The sequence below is a fragment of the Lichenostomus cassidix genome, chromosome 11 (assembly GCF_008360975.1).
Source record: "Lichenostomus cassidix isolate B80296 chromosome 11, HeHo_3.0, whole genome shotgun sequence".
Classification (NCBI taxonomy): Eukaryota; Metazoa; Chordata; class Aves; order Passeriformes; family Meliphagidae; genus Lichenostomus; species Lichenostomus cassidix.
The window spans coordinates 7,599,642-7,614,890 of record NC_139492.1 but is presented as its reverse complement, the minus strand read 5'-3'; the positions used below and the strand labels follow the sequence as shown (position 1 = coordinate 7,614,890).

General features: G+C 55.1%; 1 protein-coding gene across 1 annotated transcript in view; it reads right to left on the bottom strand.

The window, feature by feature from the left end:
* Nucleotides 1-669: 669 nt before the first annotated feature.
* Nucleotides 670-15,249, bottom strand: part of VAC14 (VAC14 component of PIKFYVE complex) — a 58,716-nt gene continuing 44,136 nt past the window's right edge. Inside the window, exons 15-19 of the mRNA XM_085071690.1 lie at nucleotides 6,555-6,729; nucleotides 5,695-5,813; nucleotides 4,802-4,881; nucleotides 3,071-3,221; nucleotides 670-1,551 (exon numbers count right to left, since the gene is read on the bottom strand). Coding sequence (XP_084927816.1) covers nucleotides 1,389-1,551; nucleotides 3,071-3,221; nucleotides 4,802-4,881; nucleotides 5,695-5,813; nucleotides 6,555-6,729 — 688 coding nt within the window. The 3' untranslated portion in view covers nucleotides 670-1,388. The remainder of the gene's footprint in view (nucleotides 1,552-3,070; nucleotides 3,222-4,801; nucleotides 4,882-5,694; nucleotides 5,814-6,554; nucleotides 6,730-15,249) is intronic.

Sequence of the window (15,249 nt, the reverse complement as noted above, 5' to 3'; positions counted from 1 at the left end):
GGACCACACTGCCAATGACCCAGGGGTCCAGCAACAGGTACCCCTCAGCACCCTGAGAAAATGGAGGGCTTGAGAAGCCACCGCTCGCCCATCCTGGAGGGTTGGCTGTTAAAATTAACCCGCCGTGACTGGGTCTGGAAAGCCCTTTCCCGGGAATGACAGGAATGTCTTTATCCTGGCCAAAGCAGTGCCGGTATGGGGCTGTTTGGGGAACCCACTGCCAGAGACAGTCTTTGCTGTAAACAGGCCAGAAGCCATAAAAACTCCACAAATTCCTCCAATCCCCGTTTTCCTGGGACCAAGTGAGGGCCCGAAACACGCAGGGGATGTAATGGTGTTCCCCCAAAATGCAGCAGCCTGGCACATGCCAGGGTCCCTCAGTGCCACAGGACAGGATGAAGGCAGCACCGCTGGCTTCTCAGGGCCAGGAAAATGCCTGTCACTGTGCTGTGGTTTTGTGACCGTGGCCTGGAAGAATTTCAGTGGTGTTTTTTTTCCCACTGGGAAGAAGAGCAGGCGAAGTCCTGCTTGCTGGTGAGCCAACGTGGCAGGGCTGGGCCAGCCCGGGGCACAGGGTCAAGCAAGATGCTCCATGGCATCCCCTGCCCTTGCTGGGTTTTTGGCTCTGCTTGGGAACAAAACTATGATGGGAAGCCCAGCAACAAGGAATGGGCTGTTCTGCATTGCTTGTTTATTTTATCACGGGGAGCTTAATGCAGGAACAAGGAATGGAGTCTGGGGTTACGTCCACTGCCCCCTGTGTCCCCTGGTGCCAGCTGGGAGTTGAAACTGTGCCACTGTCCCTGCCAAGAGCCAGGGACTGAGAGGATGTGTGAATGCAGGGAGAGGGCTGAGTGTCAGGCACAGCAGTGACTTCCCAAGTGAGATGCCACCGGCCACTTCCAGCAGGGCATCGGAACCAGAGGGTGGAAGTCGGGATGGTGTGAGAGATGGCTGGCAGCCCCACGTGCTTGTTTTCCAGGGTGGAAGGCCAGGGGTTGCTCCCGTCTTCCCTTTCCCTCCTCCGGTGCTGCTGGCAGCAGGCTGGGCGCTCAGCTGACAGTCACGGGGAAGGCATTAGCAAAGCAAAGGGGAGTTTCCTCGCCCCACTGCAAGAGAAGAGGAGGTGCTCTACCCTGGCCCTCTCCTCCTGCAACCCTTCCCCACGTCCCCACAACACCCACAGGAGAGGCTGGGCACAGCCTGAGGGTCCCCCCTCGTCATACACACAGTGGGGGGGAAAACCAGCCCCATGCTGAGCGCTTGCCCATCTCCACTAAACCCACCGGATCCTCCGGTGGCCAGCAACCGGTGTGCCTGTTCCCTGGTCCGTGTCCCCTGGTCCCTGCCCCAGCAACTGTGCACACCCGCGGCGGCCGCGGGGATGCTCAGAGGACCACCCGCCGGTCCAGCTGCTCTGCCCGCCCAGCTCGCTGGTGTCTTGCTTCCAGGTGCTTGTTTTGGACCTTCTCAAAGTGCTGCAGCAGCTCTGTGTAGTCGATGTTGGAGGCTGCTGTTCTCCTGAAGCTGGTGCTGGGCCTGGTGTTGTCCCTGCAGAGTGGGAAGGGAGAGTGAGGGGCAGGAATGGGCTGGGGATATTTGGTACCGTGAGCATCCAGCACTGGCAGCATCGAGAGCTTGTCCTGAAGAAGCTGAGCTCAGCAAATCCTAGTCATGCTGTTGCCTCATAAAACATCCCCAAAGACATTTTCTTCTTCCAAAGGTGTGAGATAGGGCCCCAAAAGGTCCTGGGACAAGGAGGGGACAAGGCACATCTGCATCTTGACCCCACATGGGACGTTTAACCCCTCTGACACAGATGCTCTCCTCTGTTCCAACCCATTCCAGTCAAAAGCAGGAAGGAAAGGATGTCAGGGCCATGTGCCTCAGTTTCCATGTCTGTTTTTTCGAGCAAGCAAAAAACATCCAGTAGCAGCAGAGACAATCCCCAGGGGTGAGTACCCATGGCTGGAGCCTCCAAGTGCAGGCTCCCTAGGGTTGCAGCCATGGATACTCATCCCTGTGCTGTCCCTATGCAAGGAAGTGGGAAACACCAGCCATAGGATGCCCACGGGAAGATGGCAGGCAGCCCTGGTGGCCCTGGTATGTCCCTGGGGAGGGGGCAGCTGGGGCTGGCCGGTTATGAAAGCCGGCTTCGGTGTTTGAAGGAATGTAGGTCAGAGTTAATCAGATGCTCAGGCCGTCTGACAGCTCGAAAAACCCCCACTGCCAGGGTTAGTGGGGAGAAAAAAGGAGGGGGAAGCACATGCAGCCCCCTCTCCGCCCCCCCAATTAAATATCAGTGCTGTGTTGTGGGTAGGAGCTCAGTGCCGGAGGCCATGAGGGATAAAAGCCATCCCAGGGAAGCAGTTAAAAGCCAAGGAGCGACAACAGCGGCCGGGGGTTAATTCAGAAACCTGCCCATCTTGGGAGCTCTTTCTGTTCCCAGGGCTGCGCCAAGGCAGAGCCAGCTTTATCATCAAGCACCCCCCACTACTCATTAGCCAAGGGTTGGAAAGCAAATCCCACTGGCAGCACCCCTGGGCAGGGAGCACGAAGATCTCAGCTGGTCCCCACCCAGGGAGATGCCATCCTTGCACATCTCACAGATCCCCAAGGGCCCAGAGTGGGAATGGAGCAGCAATCCGGAGGCATTAGCAGGGTGCCAGGCTCCTTTTGGGTGCTGTGAAGGCTGTCCAGGCTGCAGGGGGGATGCTTTGGGAGCACCCCCCAGCTGCTGGAGTCTTTCTCCATAAACCTCCTTCCCAGCTCTGCTCGTTTCCATAGCGACCCCACAAGTGAAATTTTCCATCCCGGATGCCAAATGCCTGTGGATGAGGCACAGCCCTCCCAGGGTTACCAAATATAGACACAAAAAACCCCCCGAGCCAACACTCCCGGCCACGGGGACAAGGAGCAGCCACGGCCGCAGTGGAGCTGGGGGGTGAAAGCCAGAGCATGGGGCTGAGCAGGGATCGGGGCTGAGCCTGGAATGGCGGGGATGCTCAGCTGTGGGGGAACAGCTGATCCAGCCCTGATGCTGATGCCGGTCCGTCCTCACGGCACTTACGTGGTCTGCATGAGCTCTGGGTTGGGCACGCACTGGAGGCGGTGGGAGAGGAGCTGGAAGGCGCTGCTCTGGGGCAGCAGCATCAGCAGGCCATAGAGAGCCTTGATCAGGTAGGGGTTGTTCTTCACATCTAGCAGCTGCAGGCGGAGATCTGGAAGAGGTCAGAAGAGGATGGGAAGGCAGCGAAAATGCATTTCATCTTCAGCTGCAATAGCAGGTTCCTCCCGCCCCTCTGATAGTCCTGGGGAGGCTCTAAGCCTCTGCCAGCCCACCCAACGGGCACCTGATGGCACCCCTCTCCCCTTTCATTAACCCAATCATCTTGGTCTCTCACACTGTTCAGAAGTCTCTCTCCTTGACACAGCCCCCTGGGGGCAACTGGCTCCCCAGTCACCCATTCCTGATACCACTCATCCCTGAGGCTGTCCATGCTGTCTGCCTGAGAACACACATGCAACATGGGATTGCTCCTCAGCTTCTCCAGATTTAGCGGAAATATGCACCCTGGAGCATCACACATCCAGAGGGCTGGGTGACAGCCTTCTGGTGACTCTCTGGAGCAGAAGGGATGCCCTCTGCTTGGTTCTGAGGCTGGGCCTCAGTGCTACTCAGTAGAGGCAAAGCCACCCTCTGGCTCTATCCCTCACTGTGCTCATGGTGAAACAGTCTTCTGGAGCTGTAAATACAACTGAAGTCCTAGATGGGGCAGCCCAGGAGATGGGGCAAGGTCTGTGCCCCATCATGTCACCTTCTGTTTGTCACTTGCACCTCTGATGTTTCCCAGTGAAGGGAGCCATCCCCAGGGATGCCACTTTATGTGGGACATATCTGTACCCTACACCGAGATATGCAGACTAAGGTGAGTGGGGTGGTGAACCCTCAGTGAATAATTCTGGGGCATGAAAAACACCACAGCCACGGGGGTGGCTCACAGATTGGGACAGTCATCCTGGGGATAAGGGACAGGGTCTACATAACTGAGGGTCTCTACTGCCCAGCTGCTGTAACCCTCTTCCCTTAAATATTCCCCAATATTATCCTGGACCTATATAGATGTCCCACAAAGTCCTTTCCAGGACACTTTCGAACAACCTCAATGCCCTTCTGCACCTTCAATGGGAAGTCCAGGGGTGGCAAACTGACACCATGAGAGATCCCCCCCACAGCCAGAGGTCACCCTGACATGTCCCCTGCCACCATCACGGCTCCCAGTGTCACACCCCTGACTCCTGGTCAGGCACTGCTGCATTACCCAATGGGGGACCCACAATGCTGGATGCTGGAGAAAACATCAGCTGTTTATTTTAGGGCTTAATTCTTCATTTCTAGGAAAAAATCCCTTTTTTCTTGATAAGGGCCTCAGCAGCACCCACAATGCCACCCTGTGCATCTGAGGGGGGCACAGAGGATTCTCCCCATCTGATGCCCTACCTGTGCACCCTTGGAGATGCTCAGCATGACCCAGGCCCCCCCCACCCCTTCCCCCATCCCTTTTGTTGGATGCCAGCACCGCTCGCTCCCTTAACCTATATCTGGGGGGCAACGCTGCCCCCCCGTGCTGCCAGCATGCCCTTTTCCCGGCGGGCAGCTCCAGTGCTGGGCAAACCTCCCGGCAAGAAGTCTCATAACTTCTGCTCTATTTATTCGTGCGGCGGCTGCTGCCCGCGATGGAGGCGCAGGGAGGGGGAGCACCGTGCGCCGCCCCTTCCCCACCCGGGGTTTCCTCCTTACATGTGAATATGGGGCACTCGATGAGCTGCACCAGCTTGTCCACCTCGGTGAGGAAATCCACGGTGACCTCCAGATCCCCACTGGATGTGGCTGTCAAGGATGTTACCTTGGAAAAAGGTGGCCTGGCAGCAGCAGATGGCTTGCGCGGGTGATGCCCGGTGCGGACTGCGGCTTTGCCAAAGCCTCCCTGCATCCGCAGCTCCTGTGGAATGCGAGCGGGCAGGGAACAGGCAGGGCTTGCGTGCAGGCAGGGCTGAAAGGTCTGCAGGGTGGCCAAGGGATGACAGAGGGAGACAGGATGAGCAGGCAGGGATAGGGGAAGAGGCAGGCTGCCCAAAAAGCTGAGAGCAGGCAGGATGAGCGTTCAAGGGAGGACGCTTGCCTTTACCCTCCTGGCCCATGGGGACGGCATGTCTCCCAGAAGGAATGCCGGTGTGCACTGGGAAGGGAAGTTGAGCGTGTTATTGAGCTTCTTCGTTTGGAAAACTACTCAGGGAGGCTTGGGGTTTGCTGGCACATGAAAATAATCATTCTGCTGCAGGCAGATGGTGAGCTCACCAGGGATCGTGCCGTGCTGGGCACTGCCTGCTCCTCACCAGGCCAGGAGGCCAAAGCCTTCATCTTCCTGGGAGGAAGAGGATGTTGAGGAACCTCCCCTCCTGGGCAGGGAAAGGTCAAGGCTCAGTCATTGCACGCCTTCCTCTCTTTTCACCACAAAAAAAGGGATGACACAAGGGGAAGGGAGCTGGCACACGCCCAGCACAGGCTGCCCTGCCCGGTAATGATGGGCTGCAGGCAGTAGGCTGGGCTGGCCCGCAGAGTGATCGTGGTTGCCACAGAGGGGCCAAGGGCCAGCTCAGCCACCAGCCTGGCAGAAAATCCCCAAAGGATACAATTTCTGGATGAGATCATAGGCATGCTTGTAGTTCTGGGTAAGGAAGCAAAGGGACACGGTCGTCACAGGGTTGTGACACCAGGACCGGTACAGGCAGCAGAAGAGGTTATGGCTTTCCTGGGGAAAGAGAGAACCATTGGGGTTTGGTCACCACTGGGAGCACAGATATGGCATGGTGAGCCCCAGGTACTCGACAATAACCCACCAAGCTGGCAAGTGCCACCAAGACACAAAGGGGCGTTTCTGGACCTACCAAGTCCACCAGGTGCTGGCATGAGCCTCAGCCTCAGGAGACAGAGACCAGGTGGGCCTTGGGGTGACAGCATGATCAGGTGGCCCTCAGGGCTGCTGTGTCTACCACAGGATGAGGGGCTGGAGGACGATGCTGTCCCACCCAAGGCAACATGCCTGCATCACTGGTTTTCAGCAGGAGAAGGAGGAGGAGAAAGTTCCTTCTCTCCTTCCTTGGATGACACTGGTGCTGCTGGCAGCTGCTCAGCAAATCGTGTGGGCATGTTCCTGGGAGGGACAGTTGAGGGACTGTAGGACTCTACTCCTGCTGTCACCTGTCCCATAGCCCAAGTGGGGGCAGAGGGAAGGAGGCAACAGCTGTTTTAGGGCTCAGTAAGCCCATTCCCTTTCCAGGGTGAAAAGCAAGAGTTGGGCAGAGTTGGGCATGTCCTCCAAGCCCATCCTCAACTCCTGAAGGGTGGATGAATAAAGAGGCTGCTCGAGCTCCAAGCCAGGGACCTACCAGGCAGAGACTGAGCAGCAAGACACACTCCTAGGTGGCTGCCAGGTCCACACCACCCCCATTATGTCCCCTCCAGCTGCTAAGCCTGCTCTTGCTGCCCATACCGGGGTCTTCAGGTCCTTCAGTTGGTTTCTCAGCTGGAAGAGCTCGGAGGACGTCAGCAGGATGGTGTTGAGGGTGTGGACCATGGTAGAGGCGAACTTGAGGTCCTCCTCCCTAAGCAGTATGTCTGCCATGGAGTGAAAGATGTTCTCTGCATTCAGAAGTAGACAAAGCTGCCTGTGTATCACAGAGGAGACAAACCAGTGGGAAAGGATGGTTAATGAGCACAACCAAGACTCTGATGACAGAGGACCAGGGAGGACATCTGGGTGCATCAGAGGTTGGGTGAGCATGGTGGCACCAGAAGGGAGATGCTGTGGGGCAATACCAGGCTCTGCATTTGGAGGATGCAGCCATTCACACCAGAACAAGAACAAAAAAAACACAGCTGGGCTAAGACATGTCCCTGGTCATGTTGCTCCGGTACCCTGCTGGCACCCACCACCATGGCTCGTGCCACCTCAAGCCTTCTTGTGACCTTCCTCAGGAGGTTTCAGTGTCCCCTTCCACCCTGACCAGTGTAGCGAGCATGCAGCAGCACCAATGTAGATGGCATGTGATGGCCCAGTCAGACCAGTATCCCACTGACACTGGGGAACATCCCAGGGAGCATGGCCAGTGGAGCAAAACAATCCCTCCTGGAATTGAGCAACCCAGCAGCCCTGGAGCCAGAGGCTGCTCTTTGAACTCCTCCATGCTCTGGCTGCCATGAGATCCGGTGCTGAGTGACTCCAGAGCTCCAGCTGGTGAAGCTGGATGATATCTCTGCTCCACTGGATATCCTGCCAGAAGTGCTCTCCCCAAAACACAGTGTGACTAGCACTGCAGCCCATGCTGATCTGCCTGGCTGGGTCACAGCAGGAATGTCCTGCTTAACAAACCTTGAGGCATTCCCAAGATTTTCAACATTTTTTAGACCAGAAATAAACAAAAAAAAACCCAGATTTTTTTCACTCACATTTGTTTGGATTTGGGGATTTCCTGTTTTTCTCCAGGCTCTTGCCTTCCTGGGCAGTTTGTCTGAGGACACCTGAAATGCTGCCCAGCACCAGCTCAGATCCTCAGCATGGCAAGTGGAGATGCAGGGAAGCTCACCTGGCTCCCCACATTTCCCCATGGGCTGACAGGGAACCTTGGCAGCCAGGCACCCCCCACAGAAACTTTGCTTTCCCCTAGCTCCTACCAAGCACAGTTCCCCATCAGATAATCTTAGCTGGACATCAAATTCCCCCCTGGAGGCACCTCTGAGAGGATTAAGAGGCAAAACAAGGAGCAACTGCTTGGGCTGCTGGGGGGGGAGGCACACCTGACCCTGCCCTGCCTGGCCCAAAAGTCATGTTTTCACCTCCTGAGGTGAGGAGAAGGAAGGATCTGAGTTTCCAGCCCCTGTTCCTGTGAGAAAGGACCAGAGGAAGACTCTTTAGCTGTGGTTAGACATTGAAGACCATACTCTAAAGCCTGGTGGTTTAGGGACACAGGAGGAGAACGAAGAAACAGATTTTCCCTCCTCAACACATGGACGAAGAAACCCTCCATCTTCCTCCTACCTTTTCATCCTGCCAAATAATCCCTCCCCTCCTCAGCCAGCCTCGGCTGCTCTCCATCAGCAGCTCCCGCATCCCGCGTGGCTGCAGCCGGACAATGAGATGCTCTGTGCGGGATTTTATGTAACCCAACCCAGCAATCGCCCTGGACCCCGCTAAAATGGAACGGGCTGTGATAAATAAGCTCATTTATCCCAATTATTCTTACGTAACCGGTTGCATTCATGGGGATGAAAACGCTTCCCTGATTTCTCGCCGCTTGGATGCGGGCTGGCTGGAGGAGGGAGAGCGGTGGGAAAGTGAGGCATGGAGGGAGGAAAGGGGAAGGCAGAGGCTTTTAGTCCAGCCTGATGGAGCCAAAAGCAAATCAATAGCTCAGCATTGCAGGCAGGATCCGGTCACCACCAGCTGCAGCAGAGCAAGCCCAGCCTGGGCAGGACCAAGCTCAGCACAGGAGTAAGCTGGCTCCATGCTGCCCTTCTCCAGCAAGGGGGGATATCTGGATGCCCTATCCTTGCCAAGCTTCCTCCAGCAGTCGTGCTGGGCACTTGGACCTTGAAGTGGGATGGTTTACTGTGCCCAAAGAAGGGATGGGTCCTCCAGGGACAAACACTGGGACAGTTTTAGTCTCCACAGTGAAGTGCTTGGTACGTCTGGGACTAGCTGCACTACTTGTGAGGAGTTGTGGAAGTTTTACACCTTCCAGGCAGAAAGACTATGGCAAGAGCTTAAACAAGAAAAACAGTGCCAGGGAGCACTGAGGGCAATTCAGTGACCTCCAAAGCTCCCCCATCACAAAAAGGATGCTGGTTGGGTTCCCCCTCTGCTGCTCGTCCATGGAAAAGGAAGGCTCTTGCTTTCCATAAATAGGAGCTCTGCCATTTGGCTGGTGAACGCAGTGCTCGCAGTGAGCAGGGGGATGAATGTGAGCTGCTTTCTAATTTCAGGCCTGGTTTTGATTAGTGGGGAAGGGTTGGGATTGTCCCCCCCTCCTGGCATTGGGGAACTGGAAACTGTTGAGGTGTTAAAGGAGCAGCCGTGTGGAGACTGTCCCCCTGCTTCAAAGCCGTGTCACCTTGTGGGGATGCTGTCCTGCTTGGGCACCAGCCCCTCCAGCTGCCCCCAGGTTCTCAACCACCAGCAGAATGAGTCTGCCAGTGCACAGTATCCTCCTGTGGCACAGGCAGAGACCTCAAACTCTCTTTCATAAAGCTCCTTTGTTGGCACATCCCAAAAGCAGTCCCCAAAGGAGGGGACAACTGGCTGGTCCTGCAGCTGCCGGCCTCCATGACAGAAGCCAGCAGCTGAGCCCAACTGCCAGCACCAGGCGGCTGCTGGTGGGATGGGAGGGTCCCCAGGAGCCCATCCCCTGGGAGGCTTTGATGGCATGAGGAGAATGCCAGGCTGGCTGGGAGGAGGCAGGGAAAGGGGCTGAACAGAGGACAGGTGGCTTCAACTGAGATGCTGGCGGAGTGGTTGTGGAAGGGAACAGGGCAGAGGGGACAGCGAGTGGGAGCCATAACCCTTATATGTACATACCATAAATAAAAATATATCCCAGATATACACATCCCATAAATATGTGTGCATACATATATATATATATATACACACACACATATGTATATACATATATATATACACATATACACACACCCCCCTTAAATATATATATTGCCCCAAATATATATGACGTGACGATGAAAGGAGCCGGCTAATCCCCCTGAAGCATCATTCCAGCAAGATGCCTCTCCCTGCATCCCTGTGGTGATGTGCATCCCACTGCCCTTGGGGACCCAGAGACTCCCCAAGGATCTCCTGGCGTGGAAGAAGAGGGGAAGAAATGTCCCCAGGGAGGCAGGAGCTGCAGAGCATCATGGCACATGTTGGTTATGCTAGGCAGCCAGCGGCACAGCCACGTGGCAATAATGAAATGTGGTATTATTTAGGCCATTAAAATTTAACTCCTTAAATTAAAAGGGTTATTCAAGCCTTTCTGATTGAGCCAAGGAACGTGGCTGCAGGCAGATGGCAGGCAGCATCTGCCTGCAGTGTGACGATGGGGGCACCCTGAGCTCCCAGTGGGGCTCCCAAGGGACCCGGCAGGTCACCTCCAGTCCCTGCTGCAGACACAGGACCCTGCCCGTCCCCTTGCCTACAGGACCCCCGATAACACGATGCTGGCCAAGGGAAGAGCCACAGAGATCACCACAAGCTTTGCATGGCCATGTCACCCTGGGGTCTCCCTGTGTCTCTGATGCAGCAGCACCAAGTTGCCAGCACAGCAATGTCAACTGCAATGAATTCCCATCACGCAAATGGTCAGTGGGGTGGGATGAAGTATGGGAACAAGCAGAACAGGGATCATACAGGGGCAGGGAGCTGCTGCGGGGCAACGTGCTGGAACCCAGAGATGTTGGCGAGATGGGGTGGCTTTGGAGCCACATCTCCAATTAAGGACAAGCCCCGGCATCCCTCCCAGCCCTCTTGCTTTGACAACTCGATGCCTGGAAACCAGCTAATCTAAACATCATCATTTCAGGGAGCTGTCAGAGCTCCCATTCTGCCCACTTATCCCTTTAACCACTTCAGCCCTGTCTGCTGCCCCAAGCCACCATGCAGGAACAGGGTGACAGAGAGTCAGGCCAGATCAGTGCTTGCTTGAACAGGGTGAAAGTTTGTTTTTCCCTAACATTTAAAAAAAGTAAGATGAGATCCAGTCTCACTGCAGAACTGTCTCCTCCTCTGGGACCTGTGGGGTGCCTGGGGGAAACACTGGTCCCGTCCCATTGCCCAGCCATGCTGAGCACCATCCCGCTGTGTTCAATTAAGCAGGTGCTTCTTCATTAAGCACCAGTGATTCGCTTTATTAGCTCTGGGCTAATAGACACGGGGCCCCAGCAGGAAGAGGATCATGTCTCGTCCCACTTCCAGCAACTGGGACAGAGCCTGAGCTGGGGAAGGAGCTGGCTAAGGCCTGGGAGTGATGCTTCGAGGGGTTCTGCTCCACTCTTCTGCTCATGGGTCTCACAACAGCTTAAACAGCTGTGAGGAGGGCAGAGCCCCTCCATGCTTCCTCCCAACTCTCCTCTTCCTCTGTTCTCTTCCTCTCTCCTCCCAAAGGCATTCCTCCACCCTTCCTCCACACCCCAGGCTTCCCAGCAGATGTCCCAGCTTAACCCACCTAACCAGGGAATCCACATTCTCCGTGATGCCCACTGCCCATCCCCATCCCCTTGAAATACTGCTGCCAGGAAAAGCAGCATCCCCAGCCTGGCCCAGCAGCTGGGGTCCTTTAGGAATTTGCAGAGGAAGCATAGATAAAATTAGGATGGGAAGGGGAGAAGGAAAAGAGAGCAAGTGGGGAAGCAGGAGGATATCATTGTCCCATCCTTTTCCTCCATGACAGCAAAGAAAATCCCAGTCCTCCATCTTAATCCCCCCCCTTTCCTGAATCCAGGCTTCAGAGCTGCTCCTCCGGGCAAGGGAAACCATGGCAACCCCAGCAGCTCCCGCTTTACAAAATTCATAGCATTTTATGTAAGGGATTTTGAAGGGTTTGGGCGGTTTAGAAGAAGGGGAGCTCCTTCTGCAGGAGGCAGGTCTGGGGAGGAGAAGGACCCTCACCAGCTTTGGTTTCTTGGAATGGTTATCAAGCTCCCCAGGGAAACTCAGCAAAAGCTGCAGACCAGGGACGTGCATATCCTGGGAGGAAATGTGTGGATTCTGGGAGATGTGTAGATCTGGGAAAGCCGGAGGAGACAAGCCCTGCGTTGCCTTCGCATGAAAAGGGAAAGGTGCAGAGTGTTTCACTGCAAACAAGAAAACCCTCCCACGGAGCGTCTGCTTGGCAGCAGCCGTCAGCATGACAACTGCCGAAGGAGCCGCAGTGCCAGCTCAGCGCGGGGCTGCGGCCGCCTCAGCGTAAGGAGCTCCCCAGGGATCCCTGGGGATCCCCAGAGCAACCAAGACGGATGCCTGAGAGGAACACAGCACAAATGTACATTAGTATTTCAGGCCAGCTTCAAATGGTGAAACAGCATCTTGATCCTGCACAGCCTCAGCCCGTGGCTTCTGCTCCTCCTGATGCTCCCCTTGGACATCGGGCCACCGGGAGGTCCCTGTCCTGGCTGGCAGGATGGCTTCCCCACTGCCCACTAAAGCTGACAGTCCAGCCTGAAGCGGGGCACATTCACTTTGACTTGTGATGAACCCACCTTGGGCCCTTGGGCATGCCTGAAGAACAACACCCTTCAAAGAGATCAACTTCAGTTCTCCAAGCAGATATCCAACACCTCCAGACATTTTTATGAATAGTGAGATACCTGCAGCTCTGTACCAAACAGGAGAAGGAAACAGGGCTGTAGCAAGGAGAAGGAAGAGTAATATCCTTTGGGATGGGCCAGAAGCTAAAAGACAACTAAACTCGGAAACCTGATATTCCACTCAGCCCAAGATACGGCCCAACTTTCAGGCAAAACACAGATGAATTTGACAGCTCCTCCAAGGTGAAGCCCTGCACCAGCCTCCAGCTGCTCAAACTGGTGTCTCTGAGGAGTTTCCTTGAGGAAACTTTATTGTGACTTATGGATAAAGCTATCCTGCCCATAGAATTCTGGAATGGTTTGGCTTAGGTGATTTAAAAACCATCTTGTCCAAACCTCCCTGCCATGGGCAGGGACAACTTTCACTACTAGACCAGGTTGCTCCAAGCCCCATCCAACCTGGCCTTGAGCACCTGCACTGATGAGTCACTGACGACTTGCAAAGCTTACAAAATCCTGTAGGAACATCTGAGCATCTACAGGAGGCTCACTTGAAAAACAGGCAAACCTCCCTCCTCCAGGAAAGCAAAAAAATTACCTCCCTGAAGCACTTCTTCTCCAACTTTTAAACTTGCCAATGACTCAATGGCAAAATGGATGGCAAGTGCAAGTCTTGCCCAGGGCTCTTGGGGCTTCAGGCCCTGGGCAGGAGGCACCAGCAGGAGCATTGGAGCATGTGCCTCACTCCAGCCATCACTCCAGCTGAGAGGAACAACTTATGCTCTAGTGAGCCCTCCAGAGCCTGTTCCCAGAGGGCCACTTACACCAGGCACTGATGTTTTCAGGCAAACTCTGTTTGGAAGGGGAGGAAGGGTAGGGGCTGGCTTGGGAGTGGGGGAGAAGTGTAGAGCAGCAGCAGATCCTTCCTTCGAGACGTCCGCTTCCCTTTCAGGCTGACAGCTGTGGCCTAATTTTCAAGAAAACTGACAAGCGCCTTATTTCTCCCCCTATAATTTCTCATCACTACAAATAAAATAGGTTAAAGGAGCGGGTGCAAAGCTGTGGCAACAGGAGCTGGGAGAGGCTGATCCTGTTCAGGGCGTGCACAGCTTGTACAGAGATGGGAGCTGTGGTCCCTGTGCTCACCCTTCCCCATCACTTTGCTTTAAGATGAAGACATAGAAATGCTTCCATTCATAAAAGCAAGGCCCAGAAGCAGGCTGCTGCCCTAGAGGTGGATGAGCCTCTAGATCCTCCTGTAGGGAAGGCAAATATGGGGGAAAATGGTCCTGCTAGGCATCTCTAGAACTCTGAAAGCAGAGGGATAGACTATGGCAGGAATATACTCTGTGTTTGAGGGCAAAGCTTTCCAGAAAGAAGGAAAGAAGGGACTGGGAAGAGGTGGCAGTGTCCCATGACTCAGGGATGAGCATACCCTGGGGTGGGAGGTGAAGCAGCCTTGTCTCTTCTGCCAACAACTCATGCACATCCTGGAGCTCAGGGAAGGAGGTGCCTGTAACTCAGCAAGCCCTGCTGCACTCCCCACTCAAGTGTCAGCTGAAAAAAGACCCCATTTATGCCATGGTTTAGACATCCCAGATGTTATTTCAGCTTCAGTGCCAGGCTTGCATCCATACATCTCAGCATCACAGCTGGATCACAATGCCTGGCCTGCCTTCTGAGCCTGATCCCTGGAGGGATCCCAAGGAGGGATGCAGCCTGAGGAGCATTTCCCCCTCAAACCCTCCAAGGCCCATAGATGCATGAGAATAGAGCAGATGGATGCTCCCTGCCCTGCCAGGACCCTAAGAGAGCACCCAGTGCAGCTGAACATGGAGAGCAGCTCATGGACCAAATGGAAGGAGCACTGAATGGCAGGAGCTCCAACCACGGTGGCTTTTGCACAGCTATATGCTTTCAGTGGGGAGCTTAAGATGTCCCATCCGCAGATATCTTATCCCAGGACATCTCATCCTGGGAGCAGGTGCCCAGCTGCACTTACTGGCTGATGTGACCTCTTCTCAGTCTTTAACTGAGTGTGCCCTGAGCCTGGGGGATAACTCTGAGCAAGATTCCCTGGAAGACAGGTGGGGGAAAAAACACTGTTACTCAGCCTGATTTCCTGTCCTGGCTCTTCCCTCCACAAAGATGAATAAACTGAGCTGTCACAGTTGAAGAGCCAAAGAAAGAAACACCATCAGAACACCCAAGCCCCAACCAAGAGGATCAGACAGGTTAAGCTGCTTCCCCATGATGAGGGTTCTCACCCCATCAGCCAGGCAAAGAAAATTTGGGAGACACTTTGGGAGCTGCTTGTGCTGAATCCCTGCTCTGCAGAACATGAGAGTCAGCAAGCAGGGAAGCTGTGGGCTCCTCTCCCCACTGCCAAGTTCACCTTCTCCCAGCTCCCTCCTTCCACAGCCTGATTTTCCACATCATTCCTGATGTGATCCTAGGGAAAGTGCTGGGAGGAAGCAGATATCCCTACCTGGGGACCTGCCCTTTGAGGGAACTTGGCCATTTTGCGAGGATTTTCCTCTCCTGTGCACATTTCCCCTTCCTCCCCTCCACCCTCTCACTGACCCAAATTAGTCCCAGCCCACGCCGGCAGTGCTGCTCACATGTGGTTCCCATTTTTCTACAGGAAAACCCATCAAATCCTTCCAAGCAGCTCTGAGTACGGCTGGTCCTGGAGCAGCTTTGGTGGACAGAAAACCCATTTCCAGGGCCTGGTGCACCTCAGCTCATCCAGCCCCTCCAGCTCAGTGGAGGAATCTCCTGTCCTTCCCTGGGGGTCCAGTCCTAGGAGGGAGCTGGCAAGGGCTGGCCCAGCTCCTGCTCTCCCAGCAGGGATAATCCTTAGACAGAGTAACCAGGCCCCTCCCTTG